Genomic DNA, 26,301 nt, shown 5'->3' with positions numbered 1-26,301 from the left:
TCATACAGAATAGTCTTGTAGTATTTGAATATTCTTTCTTTTGTATTTAAGTCTCTATTTCCTGAGGACTTTTTGTTTCTGAATTAAATTGTTAAATTTAACCACTTTGTGTTTTGGAGTTTGGAGACTCCCCTCTCCCCAAGAGGCAATCTGTAAATTTTTTTCAATTGAAATTTTCTTTCCTAACTTCAGAGTTAGGAACTTCAGAAGTTCTAGGCAATTTCCTTCTATGATTTCTTTCATTCTGCTGTTAAGATTCTTTTGTCCTGTTCTGTTCTTCTAGGATACTTATAATCTTTAAATTGTTTCTGTGCATCTACTCTACAAGATTAGTATGTTTTGTTTGTATAGTAAGCTTATTTCATTTACTATTTTTTTTTTTTGGCTTCACTTTATTGCCCTTCATTTCTATATATCTGTACTCCCAATCTATTGGTCTCTCATTTGTTTATTTGGTGAGACCACCATTTCAGATTCCAATTTTTTTTTTCTGTTCAACATTTTTGATGTACAGGCAATAAATTTGGCTCCCATGATCCCCATTTCTCTTTTAAATCATTCCATGGCAGCAAATTGTGGTTCCATGTCCTCTTCAAATTCTATGGAGTTTCTTCTGAATCATCAAAGTTGGATCATTTCCCTTTGTTTTTTGGTATTTATTGAAAGATACCTTAACTGGTTTACTAGATCTGGGGCCATATTTCCTTCTGTTGTTACTGTTTTTCCTGTTGATTTGTCTGTTTATGCTCAAGGTCTTTGTTTTCTTCTTCCTGAAAACTTTGCTTTTCCTCTCCTTATTTTCTCTACTGCACGCTTTCTGACTTCCTTCTTCTAACTCTGGTTTCCTTGGAGGATGGATCTCAAAGCATCTCAGCCTCCTCACATGCTGGGCAATTAATGATTTACCAGACTATGTTCTCGTGTTCTTTCTCTCTCTCTCTCTCTCTCTCTCTCTCTCTCTCTCTCTCTCTCTCTCTCTCTCTCTCTCTCTCTCTCTCTCTCTTTCTTTCTCTCTCTCTACTCATGTGAGTAGCTGGAGGCTGTGGTCTCTCTCTCAGGCTTTGGGGAATGCCCAGGTCCCTCCCCTGACACATAGCTCAGGACTGGTACTACAAGATTACTCCTAAGGAGCTGTGACTGATGGCTTTCTTTTGTAGCCAAGGCAAGTCACTACAGCATTGAAAAGAATGGAAAGTAGGAGTGGATCTTTAGTGTAAGGCTGTTGTCAGGTTATCGGGTCTGCTAATGCAGTCTCACCTCCCATAGCATAGGAGGAGAGAACTGCGAATGATCTCAGAACCAGTAAGCACCAGTTTATAGATTTTTTTTTTTTTTTGGATTCTGGATGCCCTAGATCATGGAGATGGCTTTATTGTTGGCACATGACTTCTGTCTCAGAGAGGTCATGAGGATCAGAGAAAATATTTAGTTCATAACCTTATTGCTCATATGAAAATTTCAGAATTCATTCCCTTTTGTGTATTTTTATTTTTATTCTAATCTATATAACTAATCCAATTTCTGTTTGCTTGATAAATGTTTAATATTTAATTTGTGATTATCTTTTATGATCAGTATTTGGTGAAAAGGAGCAAGCTGTTGGCCATAAGCTTAAAGCTACCCTTTATCTTTAAGAAGCAGCTTCTCCCCATCTGAGAGGGGCCACTTAGTGTGATACCCTGGAAGAGATATGAGAAAAGTAATGTGTCTAGTTAAGGCACTTATGCTTTCATAAAAGCAAGAAATCATTGAAGAGAATACTAGGTTAGATTTTAGAGATATCTATGCAAACTATGAACCCTGTCTATACATTTAGACAACCCAAATGGACATATAAATCTTATATGGGCACATTTATCATGTACATGTATCTAGACATATAAATGTCTATAAATGTGTATATATAGAAAAACCTATTGAGAAGAGAAAGAAGATGGACATATGTATATTCTTTAAAATTGTGTTAACTTTTGGAGGAAATATATAAATTATAAAAAAATCTATATCTATATATCTAGAGCTAGATCTTTCTCTATATATTATATATATATGTGTGTATATATATATACGTGTGTGTGTATACACACACACACACACACACACACACACACGTATGTCTATTTCTTGACAAACTAAACAATTGGGAAGAGAGTTGAGTTTTGGATATGAGTTTGAGATGCCTGTGGTGGACATCTTAGTTGGAATGCAGATGGTAAGTAAAAAAAAAAAAAAGTGACTAAAACTAGATAAAGATCTAGGTGTCAGCTACCTAGAGATGATAATTGAACTCATGCCAGCTGATGAGATCACCATCAGGGGTCTTTTCACTATTCCTTTCCAACCCTCATTTCAAAACAAACAAAAAAAAAAACCCAATGTGGTCACAGTGACAAAGCTTTACACAGTTTTAAAGATGGAAAGGAAAATTCATGAAGGACAATGGACACATTTTAGTTTTTGCATTAAATATCCCTTGCTTGTTCTAATACCAGATGGTAATGATAGTTCACAATAATCTCTTTCCAAGAATTAGATTAAGATCTTCATTCTCCTAAATTTGAGTTGTGGTATAAAGGAGAACATGAATACACGAGATTTTCCATGAAATATCTATCTTTTCACAGACAGGCTTCTAGGTTTTTGCATAGAAATGAATGAAAAAATAACTGATTTTCCCCCAGATAATAATTATGAAAATCTGCTAGTGGGGGAGGAAAGAATTCACAGGTAGAATGAAAAATACGATTTCATTTTTGTTTCCTTATCTCCAGTCCCTACCAGCATACCTTACATGCATAGTAGGCACTCAGTCAATGCAGATGAATCAATCAAATAAAATTGAATCTGTATCACGCATACTGAGACCTTACATGCTAAGACTGCTTTAAAAAAAAGGAAGGAAAAAAAACACCCATTGCCAGATGGCATTTCCAACTAAACCTTCTGTTTATTATAATTTTGTTTCCTTCTAACTCAATGATTCCTGTTATTTGCAAACCACACGGACAACACTAGGCACCTAGACAAACACAGCATGTTATTTTTGAGAGGTGAAGGTCACACAGTAAATTCAAAGCTCATTTGACAGACTCCAATGTTTAAGACCTAATTCAGATATCCAAGGCCTGAAAGCCGCTTTCCTTCAGAGGGTGGTCTTCTGACCTAGGGTCGGGTTCACTCATCCCGCTCGCAGATTAGCTTCACAGTCTCCCAAAAGCAGCATCAGGTCTTCTATCAGGCTGTGGTCTCGGCCATGAGTCACTTTGATAAGTTCAAAAGCCTAAATGAAAGGAAAAGACAGTTTTACTTAGTATTTTTACCTCCTTCCTCTTATTAACCTGTGCTTGGAGACTAAAGGACAGAATCTAAAGGGCTTTAAAGCTAGAAATAAAACTTTGCCAAGCAGTCCAATGCCATCATTGTAAAATAGAAACTGAAGCCTAGAAGGGGGTAATAACTTGCTCAATGAAGCTATAATAGTAATGATGGTAAACCCGAGATTCATTTGTGGTATTAAAAACAATTTTCAGGACAGATTATACCCTAGATAGAGAATATACTCTGGCCTAAGTAACACTGGAGGATCAATTCACAATCACACAGTAAGAATTTAATAAATGTTTACTGATTGATTAAATCAAGCAATAAGCATTTATTAAGCTCCTGCTAGGTACCAGACCCAGGGGTTATAAGTATTAAGCATGAACCAATCCATCTTCCTAATGAGCACACACTCTAATGGGAGATAAGTATGTGTAAAATATAATATAAATAAAGATAAACCTATATAAAGTAATTAAAGACAAGGTAGTTTAGGAGGGAGGGCTCTAAAAGGACTGGGAATTAGGAAGGACTCTATGCAGAAGATGCATTTTAAGGAAAGGCAGGGAGACAGTAAAGAGAAAACAGATCAGTTTGGCTAAAAGTGAAAGTCAAAGCTTTCTTTTAAATCTTTAAAAATCTTTTTTTTAAGGACTTGAGATTTCCCTTCTTTTCATTTTTTTTTTATATAGCATTTCCTCTGCCCATCAATTTGGTTCGACAGTTGTTTGTGCTACTTCCTGCCTTTAGAAAAAACATTTTACCTGGAGCTGTAAGGAGGAGATAGGTATTAATACTAAGGCATTGAGGTGGTCTCTCCATAACAGAGAAGGCTCATTTGTGTGGTCCCCATCATCACTGCCTCTGGTCTTTAAGAACTGACCTGATTATGGGGAACTCCTATAATCACCCAGCCCCACTGTGGGGAGACAGAGTTATTTGCAACTGGCACCCTTTAAAAGGGGTGCCCAGTAGGCAGTTGGAGGTAGAGTAAATGTCCAGAAAGACTTATATTTGTTATTCCTAACCTGGGTGACTTTTGTCTTAGTCCAGTCAGTGTTACTTTATTAATTTTCCTTATGGTCTTCAGATTAGGAATGAATCTTTGATTTGATTGTAGCATTAAGGAGAGCCTAGCTCTTGATCACATTCTCATCTCATTGCATTGGTTCCAGCTCTTGATTCACAGTTGGGGCATCTTACGGTTTGAAGCAGAAATCCACATAATTACACAGAGGAGCTTTCAAGTCACTTCATGGGAAAGAAATTGTCTTGATTGAAAAGGGACTCGGATATTCGCTTTTTTTCCTACTCAGACAGTGCTAAATAAACTGATCATAGATATTGTCATCATATATTTATTTAGCCTTGATGTTTCAATGAGTCTAGCACCTACTTCTTACCTTATTGGCTCCTTCTCATCAATTCCTCCATTCCCTAAATACAAACAAACACAAACACCCCCACATCCCTGAGTTTGATATTGTAGAGTGTTTGTATTAATAATAACTCATATTTATTTAGCATTTTAGGTTTACTAAGTGATTTATTCACATTAAATCTATAAGAAAGTAAGAACCATAAATTAAAATTATATTAGACTTTAGAATCTATTTCTAAAGGGAGAATACTAAGAAAGGAGGGAAGCGGGCAGCAACAATTTAACACCAACCATCACCTGATGGGTGAACTGAATTAACAAGAAATTATTGGCAAAGAAAGACTAGCCTAATTTGCAAAAAAAGATATTTATTTCTATGGATTTTATTGAGATATACTTGTGTTGGTTAGTAATTTCCTTCGTGGATGTGTATGTGGTAGGGGTAAATTTTCTAATTGCTATTATTCTGCTCCAGTTTATCTGAATTGGTAAAAATTTCCTCATAGCACTAATTGATTTGAGCTTCTCAGACTATAATAATATATAGTACCTAATATGATTTTCCTAAAACTTCAAACATGTCACACACTTACCTGACTCAAGTCCAGTAGCTCCCTATTACCTCCAAGATAAAATACAAAATTCTCTCTTTGCTATTAAAAATCCTTCATAACCCAATCCTCATCTACCTTTCCAGGCTTCTTACATCTCCCAGACATGGCTTCCATTCACTGACACTGATACTGACCCCCTGGCTGTTTCATGAATAGAATACTCCATCTCTGCTCTGGGTATTTTTTCTAGTTGATTTCAAGTCCCTCCTGCCTGGTTTCCCTCAAGTCTCATCTAAAATCTCAAACTTTCCCTAACCCCTGTTAATTCCAGGAGTTTCCCCTCTTTTATTTCCTAATTATCTTATTTATATATAGTTTGCTTACATATTTTTCCATTAGATTGTAAACTCCTTGAGGTCAGAGGCAGTTTTTTACTTCTTTTTTGTATCCCCTGCACTTAGAACAATGCCTGATGTTTGCTAGACCCTTGATTGATGTTTATTTATTGACAATAATAAATATTTGAGGTTGAAACTGATCTATATGTCTGTTTCCTCTAATATAAACTGAGCTAGAATGGACTATATGATTTCAAAAACTAGTGGGTTCTAGTTATGAACCCAGTTGGTTATCATTATATTTCAAATGAGTTAAAATTGTTTTACAATATTAGGGTCTTGCCAATTTATTTTGCCCATCTACTAGATATTAATCTCTCGGAGCACAGGCATTATGCTTCATTTATCCTAATAGTACACAGTAAACACTTAATGGTTGCTGAATGATCACTTTCAGAGGTTGGAAGGCTCAGTCACTACAAATATTTATTAAGCACTGTGCTAGGTATGCTGACTAGCATTGAAAATATCAACAATAAAAAATCAAGAACAATCTGTTTCTAAGGAACTTGCTCTCAAATGGGGGAAATGACATGTATATGAGATACATAAAGAGTATAGGGCAGCTGGGTGGTTCTATGGATAGAGCACCAGGGCTGGATTCTGGGCAAGTCAATCCTGTTTCCCTCACTTTTCTCATCTGTAAAATGAGCTGGAGAAGGAAATGGCAAACCACTCCAGTATCTTAGCCAAGAAAAGCCCCAAGAGATCACAAAGAATAAAACACAGTTGAAATCACTGAACACCACCACAAAAAAGTATATGGAAGAGAAATTGGACAGAACCCTAAAGTTTATCTAGTCCATCCATCTCATTTTATAGAGAATGAACTCGGGTCCCAAGAGGTAAAGTGATTTACCCACATTAACACAGGTAACAAGAGTCAGGATTTGAACTTAGGTCTGCTGTCACATTAACTCAAAGACCTTAGAACTCACTAAGTCTAACTCTTTTTGAGATATGAATAAATTGAGTCTGAGAGAGGTGAAGCGATGTGGCAAAGTTATAGTCCAGTCAGTCTACATGTCAGGCACTGTGCTAAAAATACAAACAGAAGCAAAGGATAGCTTCTGCTCCCAAGAAGTTCACGGTCTATTAGATAAATTTAGATATTCACCAGGTAAATTGGAAATAATCCATAGAGGAAATGTACTAGAATTAGGGAGGAGGAGCTCTGAAAATGCTTCCTGTAGAAGGTTGAGTTTTAGCTGGAGCATTTCCTTCAAAGATATGAGGAAAAGCAAGGTCATTGTCAGTGTATGGAAGAGTATTTAATGTATGTGTGTGGGGGAGTAGAAGGTGGCAGTACGGTGTAAGAAGATTGGAATGTTAGGGATGGTAGGTGTCAGACTCAGGATATTATGGGGCAGAGCTAGCATTAAAACTCAAGTCTGCATTCTTAATATGATTCCCTTTATAAAAACCATAGACAAATAGTTCTGGTTCGACTCCCATCCAAATTATAAATTGGTTGGGTGGAGGAAGGAGAAACACAACAGCTGTCTTCAAGTATTTGAAAGGATGTCCTTTAGAAAAGGGATTTGTTTTCTTCTACTTAACCCTAGAAGTAATGGAGAATTGGGCAATTCAAAGAGACAGATTAATTGAATGAACACAATCTAGATATGCTGAAAAACTTTCAGAGATATCCAAAAGTGGAATGAACTTCTGGGGGAAGTAGGGAATTTCCCCCTCCTATCATTCATTAAACAAAAGCTAGATGCTCACTGGTCAAGTATATTATGGAAAGAATTCTCATCCAGGTATAGGTTAGAAAAGATGGCCTTTGAGATCCTTAACAATAATACAGGTGTGCACTGTAACTGCGTCAGTGTTCAAGAGAATTACCACCCCTTTCACTTGGAAACTGAAAACATACTATCTTTTTAAGCTTATTTATATATTTACAATATTATGTTATATTACATCATCATTATATTTTTATATGTTTTTAAAAGCCTATGATTTGGGGAGACAGTCTAACAAAATAGCAATGGTCTTCACAAGTAGACTGACATTTCAATGATGAATTATTTGGCCTTGGCAACTCATTAAAATAAAGAAAAATACAAAATAGCCGTTTGGTCCTTTTCCTTCCAGAGTGATAGTGTAAGAATAGTAGAATGGATGTAAAGAATCTTTTTAGACCTGCTATAAACATTAATTTAACTACTGACACTGTATATGAGAGTTCCTTTTGTAGTGATCAAGGAGTGGACACATCACTGGTAAAACTAAATCATGTCAATCAACATTGTTTTCACTGTTAATGAAGCCAGGAGACAAAAAGATGTGTGAGATCCAAATGGAAAGATGGTATACAGGTTCTAGTTGGAGCTGCAAAGAAAGGTTTTACTGGGCATTCTAAGTCAAGAAGAAATGTCATTTCAAAGGATGCATGATATACTAGATTATATTTTCAGGGCTCACTGACACTAGCAAAAAAGATCACAATGAAGATACTGATGGTTTATGCACCAACACTTATTGCAGAGGATTTCAGAAGTAGGAAAATGTGATGAAGAAATTGATGATTTTCCCCATTAAAAATCAACCTTGATAATGGATTTCTTCATAAAGGAAGGAAAAATAAAGTTTAAGAGTAAGGAACAATAAAAGTCAAATGCTTATAACCAGTGCAGAAGCCTTACTTCTGATTATATTGACAAGTGCTTTGGAAGGTGTTGGCTATGGTAAACATTAACCAAAATAGTGTCACAAAAAATTTAATTGACTTAACAGGAAATGGCTAATTATTGATGTGAAGGTGATGTATATGGTCATATCATTGACTTGGTAGAGAAAAGATTATAATCTATACAAATTAGGAAATGAACAAAAGAACAACTATAATTATCATTAATTCCTAAAGGAATTTAGCACATGAAATCAACTCACAAGGAGCCATACAAGGTAGAAATTCCCCCTGGCAAGAAATGTTTAATCTTGCCAAGCAGACAGACAAAACATCTAAGAAAAACACTAGTTAGAATACAAACTCGTTTCTAAAATTTTACAGATGAAAATGGTAGATTATAAATAGTGTCATATCATAAATCAGCAACAAGTGCAGAAAAAAGTAGTTTACAGAAAGCTTGGCAAGGGATCATCTTGAAGGCATTTAAGGAGAAAACCATAGAAGTTCATGCTACAAGGTATACAACTTTGAGGTACTCAAGGTTCAATTCTCAAGGTATGTGAAAGAGGAGAGGATACTAGGAATAAATAAGATAATATATGTAAAGTGCTCTGTAAAGCCTAAAGCATCATTTAAATGCTAATCAATATTATTACAAATGTCTTGAGAGGAAAAAAAATCAGACATTATTATGAAAAAGTTACAAAAATATCAATAACTACTTATCTATAGGACTATTTCCTTATCTCTACAATACATTTTTAAAAAATAAAAAAAAATTACACATACATTGAAGAAGGTATAAAAAAGAAACACATGCTTTCACAGATGAAAAACTACATCTTATGTGTCATATGATGGATTGAGATAATTCTCATATTCTGCTGTATTTGTTATTGTTTGGGGACTTTAAAAAAACATTTGATTTCATAAAGCAGAGATATTCTCCTACAACAAGGAGTATCTTACGAATATGTCAAAATCATACAAGATTCTATATCTTCTCTCCTCAGTCCATTTATAATACCTTTTCTTCCCTCCTCTTAGTAGAGAATCTTACCTACTACTTTACTGGAATAAAAGTCACTCCTTTTCTATGGGATCCTTTCCTATTATCTATTGTCATACTCATATTTCTCCAATCTTTGAGAAAAATTCTTCACTTTAATCTGCCATTTTTTCAACCCATCATTCTATGTCAAACTCCCAGAAATTCAATATTGTTGCATTTCCTTATCTCAGTCTAGCAATATGGCTTTCAACTCCATCACTCAACTAAAACTACTTTCTCCAAGCTTACCAGAGATGTCTTAATTGCTAACCCCAGTGATTTTTTTCCCTCTTAGTCTTTATACTTTTTGACTTCTCTGTATCTTGATACTTTTAAACCCTCCCTCCCTATGTAGATATTCTCTCTTCCCTTTGCTTCTGTAACATGGCTGCCTATTGCTTCTCCTCCTGCCCATCTGAAAATTTCATTCTCACATACTTTTATTGGATTTTTATCCTCTGTCCACTAAACCTGAGACCTCATCTCATCTCTCTATATAATTTCTCTTTTGGTGGTCTCAGTCAATAAAATTCATTAAGCACTTATAATGTGCCGGGTACTGTGGGGATATAGAGAAAAGTAAATAGCACAGTCTACCCTCAAGTAGCTCATTTTCAAATGGGAAAGACAATATGCAAATAATTGTGTATATAGATTCCCCAGTCTATATCTCTAGCCCTAATTTCTCCCCTAATTTTAGTCTCACATTATCAGTTTCCTGATAGATATCTCAATCTAGAAGTCCCATTGAGACTGCAAATTAAACATATCCCAAATGAAGTTCTTATTTTATTCCAAAGCCAAACTTCAATTTTTTGTTGGGGTCACTATTGTCCTTTTGGTCAACCAATTGCAACCCTGAAGTCAGCATTCACTCTTTTTCTCAATATTAATCAATTATCAACGTTTGTGGGCTTTAGGTCTAAAACATCTTTTACAGCTGTTCCAGTATTTTGGCTCAAATAGTTCAGGCCCACATCACTTCTCAACTAGATTGTCACAACAGCCTCCTAATCATTTATTTCAGTCTTTTCTCTTTTATTTTGTACACACATATACTTCTACTACTCAGCGATATTCAATGACTCCCTATTGCCTTTAGGATTAGATATAAAATCCTCAGCCTGTCATTTAAAAGCCTCAACAATCTGGCTCCCATCCACTTGCCAGTCCAATTTCATGTTAGTTCCTTTCATGGATTCTATAGTTCAGTCAAATTGGCCTTCTTGCTGTTCTTTAATTAGGTTCCAGACATGAATTTATCTCACACCATTCCATCCACAACCCTTCAACTAGGCAGCTAAGACCAAGTTGGGGTTTCCCCCCATTCAAATATGATAATAATAAATCCCAGGCCAAATCAAACTGATTGTTTCCTTCTGTTTTCTTTTCCCCAACTCTAGGTCTAAGTCTCCCCCCACATCTTCTCTGCCTCCTTACTGTTGCATAAGTACATTTGACAAAGATGACAATTCTGATTTAATTTCCTGCAGTAGCTATAAAACAGATTAAGGAAATATAAAATCAGAACAGGTCTGTGTTGGGAAAAGCTTATCTCTTTCCATTAAATTGCATTTTTTAAATAGCCACATTTAAAAAATACATATGCAATCTTCCACAGAGAATTCGTTGGAATCTCTAGAGAGGGAAACTGTGCCCATTTGCAGACTTTAAATGTCACCCAAGAAATGGCAGCATAGATTGTCTTACCACAAGCATGTAATTCTCTTAAAAATAATGAGAGGGACCTTAGAATTGATTATATTCTCATCATCTACCAATGTATATGTATGCATATTTACATATTTTTGCATATATATGTATAGTAATTTTAGAATTGTGATCACATTTTAAATGGAATGAATTGAATCAAATTATGATTTAAAGTTAGCAATAATAAGACTGTCCTATTAATTATTAATATGTATATATTAAACTTATCAAGGATCTAATATGTCCTACACCATGAGCCTTGTGGAACTCAATAAATAACTTCCCCAGAGCATAGTATAAATATGTAGATTTACCCAAAGGGAAACAAGTAGAAGACTAACAAGCTCCAATAGAATCAGGCTTCACAATCTCTAATTTTGACACTTCTCCAACAAGAAAAAATAATATATTATGTAACTCTACTCATTTAATCTCTTGGCTCAATAAAAAAAGGAGGAACTTCATTATCAACTCACACCTGGAATGCCTTTCCCCATCCAGTAATTGCCTGTCAAAATCTTACCTATTCTTCAAGGTCCTGCTTACATGCCAACACCTCCAGGAATCTCCCCTGATTCTCATTCTCTCTGTCTCCATTTAGAACAAAAACAACTTTCTAAAATTCAGAGCTGATTATAAATTGAATAGATTGCATTATAAGGTATCTAACTAGGAGTGTTCAAGAAGAGGTCAAATGGCCTCTTGTAATGGGATGTTGTAAAGGGAATTATTATTATTATTATTATTAAATGGAGGTTTCTTGTAATTCACAAGATGCGATGGCTCCAAAAATCAGATTTAAAGCAATATATTAAATAATTAGTATAATTAGTTCAAAATGGATACAAGAAAACTAGATAAGATACCATTTACAGCTAAGGTAAAGAGTGTTCTTAAAGAAGAGGTAGATGAGATAAAAACAAGATAAAATAAAAAAAATTTATTGCATTGAATTGTTGACATTGAAAAGTTTTTGCATAAGCAAAATCAGTGCAACTAGGAGAAGGGAAACTATCAATTGAAAAAAAATCTTTGTATCAAATATCGGACAGACACCCCATTACTTTCTCAGCATCCTTAACTTTATACCACTTGACTTATCTGCTCCAAAAAAGGATCCAAGTTTAGGGCAGTCAATCTACTACCCTCCCAACACATTTTCCTCTCCTCCCCTTCCCTCCACTTTTCACTTTCATACCTGATACCCATATCTAGAGCCTAATGTTCTGGGACAAATTTCCCCTGAGGTGGACTCTGTGATCAGTGAATCTTTGCCTAGAACCTCCATCTTTTGGGAGGGGGGAATTTTTTTTATTAAAGCTTTTTATTTTCAAAACATATGTATGGATAATTTTTCAACACCAACTCTTGCAAAACCTTGTGTTCCAAATTTTCCGCCTTACCCCCAGTCCCTCCTGTAGATGACAAGTAATCCAATATTTGATCAACATGTTAAAATATATGTTAAATTCAATATATGTATACATATTTATACAATTATCATGCTGCACAAGAAAAATCAGATCAAGAAGAAAAAAAATGAAAAAGAAAAAATGCAAGCAAACAACAAAAAGAGTGAAAATGCTATGTTGTGTTCCACACTCAGTTCCCACAGTCCTCCCTTTGATTGCAGATGGCTCTCTTCATCACAAGATCATTGGAAATGGCCACAATCATCTCATTGTTAAAAAGAGCCATGCCCATCAGAATTGATCATTGTATAATCTTGTTGTTGCCATAAATAATTACCTCCTGGTTCTGCTCACTTCACTCAGTGTCAGTTCATGTAAGTTTCTCCAGGCCTGTTTGAAATCATCCTGCTGAATACTTCTTATAGAAAAATAATATTCCATAACTTTCATATACTATAACTTATTCAGCCATTCTCTAATGTGCATCCACTCAGTTTCCAGTTCCTTGTTACTACAAAGAGGGCTGCCACAAACATTTTTGCACATGTAGGTCCCTTTCCCTTCTTTAAGACTTCTTTGGGATATAAGCCCAGTAGAAACACTGCTGGATCAAAGGGTATGCACAGTTTGACAGCTCTTTAAGCACAGTTCCAAATTGCTCTCCATAATGTTTGAATCAGTTTACAATTCTACCAACAATGTATTAGTGTCCCAGTTTTCTCACATCCCCGCAAACATTTGTCATCTTTTCCTGTCATCTTAACAGAGGTGTGTAGTGGCCTTAATTTGCATTTCTTTGATCAATAGTGATATAGAGCACCTTTTTATATGACTAGAAATGGTTCCAATTTCTTCTTCTGAAATTTGTTTGTTCATATGCTTTGACCAATTATCATTTGGAGAATAGCTTGAGTTCTTATAAATTCAAGTCAATTCTCATTTTAGAAATGAGGCTTTTATCAGAATCCTTGAATGTAAATTTTTACTCAGTTTATTGCTTCCCTTCTAATCTTGTTTGCACTTTTGTTTGTATTACTTTTTAATGTAATATAATCAAAATGATCTATTTTGCATTCAATAATATACTTGAATTTTTCTTTGATCACAAATTTCTTCCTTCTCCACAGATCTGAGAGGTAAATTATCCTTTGTTCTTCTAGTTTGCTTATAATATCACTCTTTATATCTAAATTATGAACCCATTTTGATCTTATTTTGGTATAGGGTTTTAGTTGGGGGTCAATGCCTAGTTTCTGCCATACTAATTTCCAATTTTTCCAGCAGTTTTTTTTTCAAATAATGAGTTCTTATTCAAAAAGCTGGGGTCTTTGGGTTTGTCAAACAATAGATTACTATAGTCATTGACTATTTTGTCCTATGAACCTAACTTATTTCACTGATTAATTACTCTATTACTTAGCCAATACCCAAATGATTTTGATGACCACTGCTTTATAGGTCTGGTACAGATAGCCCACCTTCATTTGTATTTTTTTCATTAATTCCCTTGAAATTCTTGACCTTTTGTTCTTCCAGATGAACTTTGTTATTATTATTTCTAGTCTGTAAAATAATTTTTGGGAGTTTGGTTAGTATGGCACTGAATAAGTAGATTAATTTAGGTAGTATTGTCATTTTTATTATATTTGCTTGGCCTATCCATGATATTTTTCCAGTTGATTAGATATGATTTTATTTGTGTGGAAAGTGTTTTTTATTGTGTTCATGTAATTCCTGACATTGCCTTGGCAGATGGACTCCAAATATTTTATAATATCTATAGTTATTTTAAATGGATTTTTTCTTTGTATCTCTTGCTGCTGAACTTTGTTGGTAATATGTAAAAATGCTCATGATTTTTGTGGATTTATTTTATAACCTGCAAATTTGCTAAAGCTGTGAATTATTTCTAGTAGTGTTTTAGATGATTCTCTAGGATTCTCTAAGTATACCATCATATCTCCTGCAAAGAGTGATAATTTTGTTTCCTCATTATCTACTCTAATTTCTTTAATCTCTTTTCCTTCTCTTATTGTCAAAGCTAACATTTCTAATACAATATTGAACAATAATGGTGATGTGTACAATCTTGTTTCACACCTGATTTTATTGGGAATGGTTCTCATTACCCATTGTACCCATTACATATAATGGGTTATTCCTATTATATATGATGCTTGCTAATCATTTTAAATAGATGCTACTGCTCATTTTTAATAGGAATGGGTGTTGGGTTTTGTCAAATGCTTTTTTCTGCATTGATTGAGATAATCGTATGGTTTTTGTTAAGTTGGTTATTGATATAGTTAATTATGCTAATACTTTTCCTAATATTGAACCAACTCTGCATTCCCGGTAAAAATCCTACTTGGTCATAATATATTACTGGAACTTCTATTTTAAGAGAAGAGTCAGTTTGCCCCATTTCCACGTTGAATGCCTGGCCCCTAGAGACAATGATAATTTCTCTGAATTAATTTGTCACATTTAGCACAGTGCTTGACATAGACTAGGTACTTAACAAATGTTTGGTGAATTGAATTCTCATCCTCCCCCAATTCAGTGATTTTGAACTCTTGCCTGGAATTGTACAAACCTTATTCTCTATTGCTTATTCCCATATTTCCATCTCTCTCTTTTCCCTTATTTTTTCCATTGTGCTTTCTGGAATGCTAGTTCACTTAAATTTGTTTTCATCTTAAACATTTCCCTTTTTTGTTCCTTCTCTTTTCTAGACCTCATGAAGATCTGTCTCCCTCCTGATGATACAGCATTCCTAGTCATCTTTTTCAGCACTAGTTGCATTTTCACTCATATTCCTACCCCTCACTCTACTCACTGGTTAGGGTAAGGAAGTCAAAATACTCCAGTACTGCCACTTCTGGACTAACCCTATATCACAATTATTTCATTACCTCTCCTTCTTTGAAATTTATTCAATCCATACCAATGTTCTTGTATCTTTTTGATTTTAGGACAGTCTCCTTTCTTCCTCAATGAATGCAGTGTCTGGCTCACAGTTTCCATGATAAAACTCAGTGGTTAGCACTAACAAACAGTTTTCTGAACCAAATCCTTTCCAATCTTTTGCTCTCCTACTAGGAGACTTTGACATATATACTGATGATAGTCCTTCAAATACCCTAACCAGCTTCTCAACTTTTTTTATTTCCTATAACTTACTTTTCCACATTATTTCAGTTACCTACAGAAATGGTTATGTTTTTGATCTTGTCATTCATTACCCATAAGTATCCTACTTACCTGTTCATAATCTCTGACCATAATCTGTATTCATTCTATCTCTTCTTATGATTTATTACCCTTCACTGTGATCTCAATTCCTCCCCTGGACAGTCTTCTCCCTTCCCCACTTTGATCCTTTGGTTAATCAATTCAATGCTACAATATCCTTTTCTGTCAAGTCCCAGTCTTGGGTCACATACTATCTACTGTCCTCACTCTTATACATGCTTCTGAAGGAAGCTGGGGAAAATCACACCTATAATAACTGGATCCATGACAATTTTATATTTCATAATTTCAGCTGCGCCTTCACTAAAGTCAAGTATTTCTCTTATATCTAATTGATTCACTATTCTACTTTCCATAGTAGCTATTCCAAACCTTTTCTTCCCTCCTTAAATATTCCAAGGTTTCCTATCTGCCTCACTCTTAGTTAATGAATTAGCCTCATATGTCACTGCCAAAAAAAATTGAAACAATTCTCTGAAAGCTCCCTCTTATCCCCTACTTTTCATTTCCCATCCCTCAGATGCCTACAACTACTATCATTTTCTTCATATCTATTTCATATGAAGACATGGCCTTTCTGCTTACCCTCATATATATATGTAAATAATCCCATTCCATGCTATCTTCTCCGGTAAATATCCTTCTCTATCAGCCTGACTTTCTTACTCATCTTCAATCTCTCAAAGACAACTGGCTGCTCTTCTAATTTACAAACATTCCTATGTCTCTCCTATTCTCAAAAAATCCTCAGTCCTTCCATCATCAATAGCTATTGTCCTATTTCTCTACTCCTTTTCAAAGCTAAATTCCTTGAGAAGGCTGTCTCCAGTGGGTACCTTTACTTTTATTGTCTTCTTAACTCCCAAGAGTCTGACTTTCAACCTCATCATTCAACTGAAACTACCTCTCCAAAGTTGTCATTATATACTAAAATACAGCAGAATTTTTTGCAATAGTAAAGAATTGAAAATGAAGTAAATATCCATCTACTGAGGAAATGGCTAAATAAATTATGGTATAGGAATTAAATGAAATGTCACCCATACTATGAGAAATGACAACATGAAGAATTTTGGAAAACATAGGAAGAAAGACTCCCATGAACTGATACAAAGTAAAATCTTCAGAAGTAGAAAGTCAGTATACATGATAACTTTAGAGTGAAACTTAATACTTCTGTGGTTATAATAATAATAATCAAGTTTGGATAGAGAGAAAAAATGAGAAAATGCATTTCTCTCTTTTTCTAAACTGAAGGGATTATAGGTATATAATATTGCTAATAGAATCAGATTCATCGGAGAGGTTTGGGTTTGTTTGGTTTTGATGAATTGATTTTTTTTCTTCTTTTTTCTTGTTTCTATCTTGTTGCAGAGGGATAGATATACATACACATACATGTATAGCCTTCTTTTTCATATATAGAAAAATTTTATATGTGTATGTATATAGATAGAAAAGAAGATAATACAAATAGAAAAGACATCAATAAAAATGGAACATGAATATTCTGTGCCCTATGCTTCTACGAAAGGAACCTTAGAGATCTTTTAGTTCAATCTCACTTTATGAGAATGATTAGACCTTCAGGAGGTGGAGTAACATGCCTAAAGTCACAGATCCAAAGATCTCTGAGTCAGATTCAAACCAACACTCAGTAAGCATCTGTTGAGGACTTATTTTGTGGTAAATAATGGGGCTATAAAAACATAAGTGAAACAGTCCTTGTCCCCAGGGAGTTAACCATAAAAAGAAAGAGTCAATGAGAACACAGAGAAGTAGACATACAAGGTAATTTGGGAGAAGAGGCACCAGCAGCTAAGGAGGAGGTGTTAGGGAAATCCTCATGTGAGCTGAGCTTTTTAGCATTCTAGAGATGTAGTCAACATACATTTATTATGGGCCTATTATGTACAAGGAACTATTTTAGATTCTATGAATGAAAAGATGAAATAAACTTTGCTTTCAGAATGGGGGAAAGCGGGAAGACATGACATGTACAGGTCGCGAGTGAAGAGAAAAAGTAAAAGTTAAAAGTTCCATAGGAATGTGTGAGGTAGGCAACATTAACAAATGGAAGAATCAGACTGACCTTTGGACATGCTGGCTCTGGGCATGTGGCTCATGAATGGGAATACTACAAAATCAATCACAAAGATCCTTAGATATCCTCTAGTGTCCAGTGCTGTCATTTGCCCCCATTTTAAAGATGTGGAAACTGAGGTCTTCAGAGAGAAACTGATTTATTAAAAAACCACACATCTACTCAATAGCAAATCTGGGATTCAAACCCAACTCTCTTGCCACCCAGTTCAGAGTCCTTTTCCAGGATCTTTTATACAGCTGAAGGTATAAAATTTGAGGGAGAAGTGGACAAGATAGGTAACAATATGCCAACTTCATGGACAGCATCCTATTTTGCATTTCTTCTAACCTCCTTGAAGAAAGGGACTGCTTCATTTGTTTTTGAAGTGCCAGCTCTCAACACAGTACCAGACATAAAAAGGTGCAAAATAAATGCTCCTTAACTGATTGGTCTAATGTACTATAAAAAGTTAGAATCTAAGAAGAGAATTGGATTTAAGGTACTCGAGCATAGAATCCTATATGTTTGAAAAGAAGAATCTTCTGAATGCAAGGCTCCTAAGGTATTTGCCATTATCAATGCAGGTAAGACATGGTCTTATGTGAATAACATGGGGCTACACGTACAAAAATTCAGCTCTCTTTGTGGTAGCAAAGAATTGGAAATTGAAGGGGTGTGCATTAGTTGAGGAATGGGTAAACAAATTGTGAGATATGAATATAGTGAGACGCTATTGTTTTGTAAGAAATGATGAGCAAGAAGATTTCGGGAAAACCTGGAAAGACTTATAAGAAATGAAACTAACTGAGCTGAATCAAGAGAACATTGTACATGGTAACAAGAAGATTGTGTGATGATCAACTGTGATGGACTTGGGTTTTTTTTTTTTTAAACAATGAGATGATTCAAGGCAGTGAAAAAAGCCATTTTCATCCAGAGAGAAAACATGGAGAGTAAATGTGGATCAAAGCCTAATATTTTCATCTTTTTGTTGCTTGTTTGCATGACAAATGTATCTTTGTATTTTATCTCCTGCTTCAAATGATATTGTTACATATTAGAATGTAAGTTCCTTGAGGTCAATGACTACTTAATTTTTATCTTTGTACCTATAGTGCCTAGTACATCTAGATAGGATAAGATAAGTGCTAAATTAGTGCTTATTAATCTGTATTTATGAATATTTACTGTTTAATACTATGTTGGGAACTATGGGTGATAGAGATATAAAACCCAGTTCCTGCTTTTGAGGATCTTAGAACTTAGTTGACAAGACAAAATACATACATATGCAGGGAAAAGTTAAATAATATCATATGAGGCAATACCAGATGGATGGTACAGACAATGAATCACAGGACTTCAGATTAAGAAGGGATGGAGGAATCATGATGGTCTAGGCTATTCAGGGAAGAGGTACTTCAGCTCTGAACATTGAAGAAAAGTTAAGAATTAGACAGAAAGGCAATTTAGGTTAGAGGAACAGTATGAATAAATTCCTGGAGTTAAAAATCTTGGGGGGGGTGTGTGTGTATAAACTGAGTGGGGGGGAGAAAGGAAGGAGATTTATTAAGCATTTATTAAGCATTATTTACCATGCCAAACACTTTATAATTACTATTCTCATTTGATCCTCACAACAATCATGGAAGACATTATTTTTAATTTACACTTGAGGAAACTGAGGCAGAGGTCACACAGCTAGTAAAGTTTCTGAGTTCTTGAATACTCCAAACCAGCACTCTTTCTACTGTGTTACTAGTTCCTAAGGGATAGAGGTGGGAAAGGTGTAGGAGAGGAGAGGAGTAGACCCTTTTGGCCAAAATAGAAATATTCTAGTAGGGAATTCTTAAATTGTAGATTTAATTATATCATTCCAGTAGCTCTCTCTTACATACATGATCAAATATAAAATTCACTGTTTAAAACTTAAAATCCTTCACAACAGGGCTCCTTTCGACCATTCCAGTCTTCACACACTATATTCCTGTTCTCACACATTTTTCACCGTCTGTCATAGAAAACACTATCTCCTGATTCCATGTCTTTTCAATGCTGTCTCAAACACATGACTGTGACCTGGCTTCCTTCAACATTCTGTCCAAATTCTGATTCACAAGGAAGCCTTTCCCAGTCTCCTTAACTGCTAGTGACTCCTCCCTGGGATTCTACCCATCTCCCTATGTACAAATTGTACTGGAATGTGAGCTCCTTGTGGGCAGGAATCATGTTTTTGCCTATTTTCTTAATATCTCTGGCACACCATAAGTGACAATGTTTGCTGCCTAAATTGCTGGATACAACAGTGAGAATTCAGGCTGGAAAGGTAAGTGAGGGACATATTAAGGATGGCCTTCGATTCTGCTGCAGGTCTCGACATGATGGATGACCGATGCATGCTAAAATTCAGTGGTTGGTATCGACTCAGACTTAGTTCCCCAATCCAGCTCCCCATCTTTTTTTCCGCTTGAAGATTCTCCTGCAGCTGGTCCTGGGCCTCTGGGGAACTAGTCCTTCACACTGAACGTGCTCTGAGTGAGTAAATGCGGCTGTGGCTTCCACTTGCCTCATAGCTAAATAACCCAATTAGGTGCAGCAGCATTTCTGCTGCTTGACAGTATGTGAGCGGGATGGTTTATAGGGTATCAATGCCAATCCCTGCACCAGCATCAAGAGACAAGAGGATGGGACAGATGGTTTTTAGTGGCGTGGAGGTCTGGAGACAGAGAGCTCTGTCAGGTGCTGGAGATGAGGAGATGGGACGGGCAGAAACAGCCACCTGTGCATCCCCTCCAGGTCCTGTTTTCCAATGTTCAATTCTCTGTAGAAGGCAGGAAATCTGTTACAGAGGGAAGAATGGAAAGGGCTCCTGGGACAAGAAGAATGGAAGTGGACTGGGCGATACCCCAAAAATCAGATCTCGAGGTGATGCTGGGGCAATGAAAATTGAGATGCTCTGGCCCTCTGGTTTAAAATGAAGAGGAACAAGAAAGAAATTAACCTGGCAAATGTAATGCTACTAAATCTAAACACACTAGAACCAAATTCTAATGGAACAAGCTGCACATGAAACTCAGTACAAGGCAGTTCTTTACAGGACTCCAGTCAAGGTAGTTCATTACAGATTGAGTAGAAGGACCTTGCTGTTTAGGTAAGCTCAGTCTCCCAAGTACCTTTTCCAGGGACAGGAAACTGGGAACGAGTATAGCCAGCATGATGTAAGCAAATTAATCTGACATGACATAGATGGCCACAAACAACTTCATTATAATCCACCAAAGGAGTCTGGAGAACAAATACCAGAAGGATCCCTGACCTTAGTCTATGTTGACATGTTTTCTTACTCCACTATACTCTTTGTACCAAGTAACACACTCTATGACACTAACTAAAGGCCAGACACTGACATATATATATGTATGTATGTATGTATATATAGTTATCATTTAGTCATTTCTGATGCTTTGTCACCCCATTTGGAATTTTTGGCAAAGATACTATATGGTTTGCTATTTTCTTCTCCAAATCATTTTACAGATCAGGAAACTGAGGTAAACAGGATGGTTTGCCATCCAGCATTTTACAGATCAGGAAACTGAGGTAAACAGCGTGGTTTGCCATTTCCTTCTCCAGTTCATTTTACAGATCAGGAAACAGAGGTAAACACGGTGGTTTGCCATTTCCAGTTCATTTTACAGATCAGGAAACTGAGGTAAACACAGTGGTTTGTCATTTCCTTTTCCAGTTCATTTTATAGATCAGGAAACTGAGGTAAACAAAGTGATATGCCATTTCCTTCTCCAACTCATTTTACAGATCAGGAAACTGAGGTAAACAGGGTAGTTTCCCATTTTCTTTTCTAACTCATTTTACAGATCAGGAAACTGAGGTAAACAGGATGGTTTGCCATTTCCTTCTCCAGTTCATTTTACAGATCAGGAAACTGAGGTAAGCAGGGTTAAGTGACCTGCTCAGAGTCACACAGCTAGCAAGTATCTGAGGCTGGATTTTAACTCCAGAACTAGGGCTCTATGCACCGTGCCAGCTATTTGCCTTGTATACCAGTTCTTTATTTACTCTCCAGGATAATTAAATAACATAATTGACATAAAGGCTCAGTTAATAGGCTCCTGTGGAAGGAACCATCTCTGACATGAACTGTAGCATCAGAACTCTTTTTGCCTCCCATTTCTAAAGTTGTCCAACTTCTTGCAATTTGTCATAGCTTTCTGTCACCTTCACACTGTCCTTCCTGTGGATCAAACTATAACAAGGCTTCATTGTCCAATAGAGAGGAAAATGGAAAGCTATTATATGGGCCATGATGGAAGGATACCAAATACAGAGCTAATTCACTGCACAAGGCTCACTAAGTTATACCTGCATTAGAAACAAGCAGATCTACCAGGAATGCTCTCCAGGGAAGACAGAACAATCCAATCCCTGGGAGGGCATCAATAGGAAAACATTTCATTGAATACCATATTAGGCCATCGACTTCTTTTAGACCTCCCACATCCTGGTTTAATGGAACTCAGAATGGCATCTAGTTGACTGTGTGGGGCCCCTCACTGGTGCTCAGAATGAGAAAGTCAGTGTTGTATAGAGCCATGCACTTCACTCATGAGTTGGTCTTCAGTTTCCTCAGCTATAAAATGAAGGGGTTTCATTTAATGATCTCTGAAGTCCCTTGAGATTCTAAATCTATGATCCTTTATGACTTTTCCATAAGCGAGCTCATCTCTTATCCAAAGTAGAAGGAGATTCAACGAGTGCTATATGTAGAACTTCTGTATTAATGGGGAAAGAGTTGAATTTTCAAACAAATGTAAATGTATCAATTCAGAAATAACTAGGATGGTATATTCAGCTCAATCCATAAATGGGATCAGATTCTCCAAGGCTCCAATGTAGTTCTGGCCTTGCTTTCTGTGGTACCATATTCCAGGACATCTAACATACACATCTTTCTGAGGTGCATTGTATATTTTAGGCACGAGATATGACAGATAATATATTTAAACCAGAAAAATCAAACTCAAGGCCTACAAGCAGCAAGAAAAACTAGTGCTTCCTGTACCAGATTAAAAAGTAATCAGGAAATCACATACTATGAGAACTGGATGGGATTATAGCCATTATCAGGCAGACAACAGAGCTGACACCTAAAGAGACAAAGTTACTCACTAAAGAATCACAGTGAATGCTAGAGGCAGAGCTGGACTTAGAAACTGGTCTTCAGATTCCTGTTTCAATGCTTTCCCCATCGTGATCCCTGGGAAATCATACTTGGTTTCCTTATGGCTGCTGTCAGAAATGGGCTGACAGCGTTGGAGCTTGGGAGTTGAGAGAATTTAATCCTATTAAAAGAAAGATTGTGTATTGCCTTTGTACTTATGTACCTGCTTTCAGTTAGTATTATCTCATATTTATTAGATGCTCTGTCCCCTATCATCTTCCCAGTCTTTTTCTTATTCCTTGTGTCCGAAATATATACCCTCAGTGAATGATTTTCCAAACAGAAGTTATAGAAAAGTATTATTGGTATCAAGGAGGAATTCCAAAAGTTATTAGGGAGATCTTTGCATCATAGGATTTAGAATGGAAAGGAAGCTCAGAGACCATATATTACAGTCCTTTCTTTTTATAATTGAGAAAACTGACCTAAGGATAAAATATGCTTTGACCAAGGTCACAACTCTGGTAAATAGCAAAAATTTCTTCATTTTTGTCTCAGTATCTTTAAGCTTAAGCTTGTGGGCTATACCCTAGAGACTTAAAGGGAAAAAAAAATAAAACAATTTACAGTCTTGAACTTATGCTGATTGAATGAATGAATAATTGAATAAGCCATTATCCTAACCTAAGATGGAAGGTAACTTGTAGAAAAGTATTGCATTTGGAAGTTAACTAACTCTGGATTGTAATATTTACATGACATTAGTCAAGTTATCACCTCCCTGAGCCTCATTTTGCTCATCTTTAAATTGTGTGTATATATAAGGGAGTAAATTAGGTAACTCCTAAAATTCCTTCCCTGGGCCTCTAGGTGGCTCAGTGGTTAGAGTGGCAGGCTTAGAATCAGGAAGACTCATTTTCTTGAATTCAAATCTGGCTTCAGATACTTACCATCTGTGTGACCCTAAACAGATCACTTAACCACCTTTGTCTCAGTTTCCTCATCTATCAAATGAACTGAAGCAAATGGCAAACCACTTCAGCATCTTGCCAACAAGATCCCAAATGGAGTCATGAAGAGTCAGACATGATTAAAAAACAACTAAACAAAAGGAACTTCCAAATCCAAACCTATGACATCATGAACCTAAATTCTCTGCTGAAGAGCTCCAACTGGCGCTTTGGTAATCTTCTATAAAAACTGTGGTCTATATTCAAGGCTTTGGTTGAACGCAATTCCTGCTGGCCATTGAGCCACAAAATTTCTCTGTGAGCCTAAATTAAGTTAAACTGTAATTGAGAAATGTTTAACTAAATGAAAATACAACACAACAAAATAATGTTAATTTGTGGCTTTCTAAGTCAATACCTGGCCCCCAGAGAGATTTCTTTTTGAGTTTGACAACACTAGTCTTCATAATATCTATATTTTGTATTCCTTTTTCCCTCAAATTTCAAGATCTAATGATCTTAAAAAAGTAATTAAAGCAAATGAATTTCAAAAAGTCACTGAGTGATAAATGTCAACCTCTTCAAGAGATGAGGGAGATGAAAAAGTTGCAATTTTATCACCCTAAATTTATCCCATTAAAGAGGGACTGGGAAACAGAGATTAGCTGCCAAACTTAAAGCAAGATAAGGATAGAGGAGGTTCCAGTCTGATTTCTCTCTAGACATACTAGCAAATATTATTTGTCATTTTGGGGAAGTAATAATGAAGAGATTGAATAGAATTGTAATTTGTGTTTGGCCTGTATGCTGACTAGGAATAGGAAAAGTCAAAATAATGCCAAAGAAAGGTAAAATGCTTTGGGAGCAATAAAAAAGGAAAAGAGGGAATAGAATGCAAAAATTTGCTGTACTCATCATAACCTGACAAGGAAGATTTTTAAAAATCATTATATACATATAATCTACTTGATCTTGATCACTAGAGTGTTTCAACAGCAAGATCTGGGATCTTCTAATTGGTTGGCAGCTCATAGAAAATGAGCAGGCTCATTTAAGAGAAATCAGATGAAAAATATCGCCCCTGAGGTCCACAAAGTCAGATTAGCAGCAAACAATACCTCCCAAGAAACAAGTGGAAAGAAAGGAAAGTAGATTAGAGCTGAGACAAGACAAATCAGAAAGGAGACACTGAGAGAAGACATAGGACTTTTTCCACAGCAGCTATCAAAAGCATTTCCATCCACGAACAGCAGAAATGGAAGTCTTAACCAAATCAGAGCTGGGCTAAGTGTATTCAGTTCCTCGGGCAGGCAAAGATCTAATTGGATTTATAACAAATTCTATTCCTGGACTCTTTTCTGTTTTCTGCCCCAAACCTAGCCTTTGAAACTCTTATATTGCTTTAAATTATTTTGTTCCATTATTTCACGGGTTTTGAAGACAAGGAAGAATGCTAAAAGCTTTACAAGCTATGGCGGAAAACATCAATTTCAAAGGACAAAGAGTACGGTTTGTGAGATTTTTCTTTTTTTAACCTTAGGGTCTCCTACAACAACCTCTGAAAGCTAATAAGGAATTTAACTGGCAAATAATTTTTTAAAAAAATAATCAAGTAAGAGTTCTAGTCCATAAGATGACTAATTAATTCATTCATACAATCATTCATTCAACGATGTACCTACTTTAATTGCACTGTGCTATGAACTGCTGGAAAAAGAAGAAAAGAATAAAATTGGTTTTTGGTATCATGGATACACTGGCCAGAAACATGAGATATTTACAAAAATCACTGTAAAAAAGTTAAGACATGAAAGGATTGTTTTTGTTTGTTTGTTTTGTTTTCTTTTAAGATTGTACCTTCCCATCTCACCCAGACTAGAAGTAAAGCAGCCACTTTCAAGACTGATTCTCCTACTTATTGACATGGGTGCTTTGATCTGCTTTCTTTCCAACTTAGGCACCCTCTTTAGGCATCCCTCCACTTGCTTACCAAACTGATGTCAGGCTCAATATATACTGATCAGTTCAGCATTCCTAAGCTCAAAGAGATCCCCCAACCTTAGATTCCGTGGTAGTGGAGATTACATTACAGGCATATACCACTATTTCCCCTATGAAAGTACAATTTTACAAGGTACAAAGTGCCATGGGAATGAAGAGAAAGAGGAAGGGAATTCTGACCAGGAGGATCTGGGACAAGATTAACTGTCTTAGAAGGGAGGGTAGAAACTGGCCATGTGGAAGACATTCTAAGAACATTTTGAAGGTTAAGAACAATGATATGAAGGTGAAAAAGCTTTAGGCATATTCAGGGAATAGCAAATAATCATGTTTTCTTGAATATAGGATATAAGAATGTGAGT

The 26,301-nt window shown here is 35.8% G+C and overlaps 1 protein-coding gene across 1 annotated transcript in view; it reads right to left on the bottom strand.

Moving 5' to 3' along the window:
- Positions 1-2,927: 2,927 nt before the first annotated feature.
- SMYD3 (SET and MYND domain containing 3) overlaps positions 2,928-26,301 on the bottom strand; it is a 1,009,300-nt gene continuing 985,926 nt past the window's right edge. Inside the window, exon 12 of the mRNA XM_051993450.1 lies at positions 2,928-3,280. Coding sequence (XP_051849410.1) covers positions 3,179-3,280 — 102 coding nt within the window. The 3' untranslated portion in view covers positions 2,928-3,178. The remainder of the gene's footprint in view (positions 3,281-26,301) is intronic.

This window comes from Antechinus flavipes, chromosome 4, assembly GCF_016432865.1.
Source record: "Antechinus flavipes isolate AdamAnt ecotype Samford, QLD, Australia chromosome 4, AdamAnt_v2, whole genome shotgun sequence".
NCBI lineage: Eukaryota > Metazoa > Chordata > Mammalia > Dasyuromorphia > Dasyuridae > Antechinus > Antechinus flavipes.
This window is presented reverse-complemented; position numbering and strand designations above follow the sequence as displayed.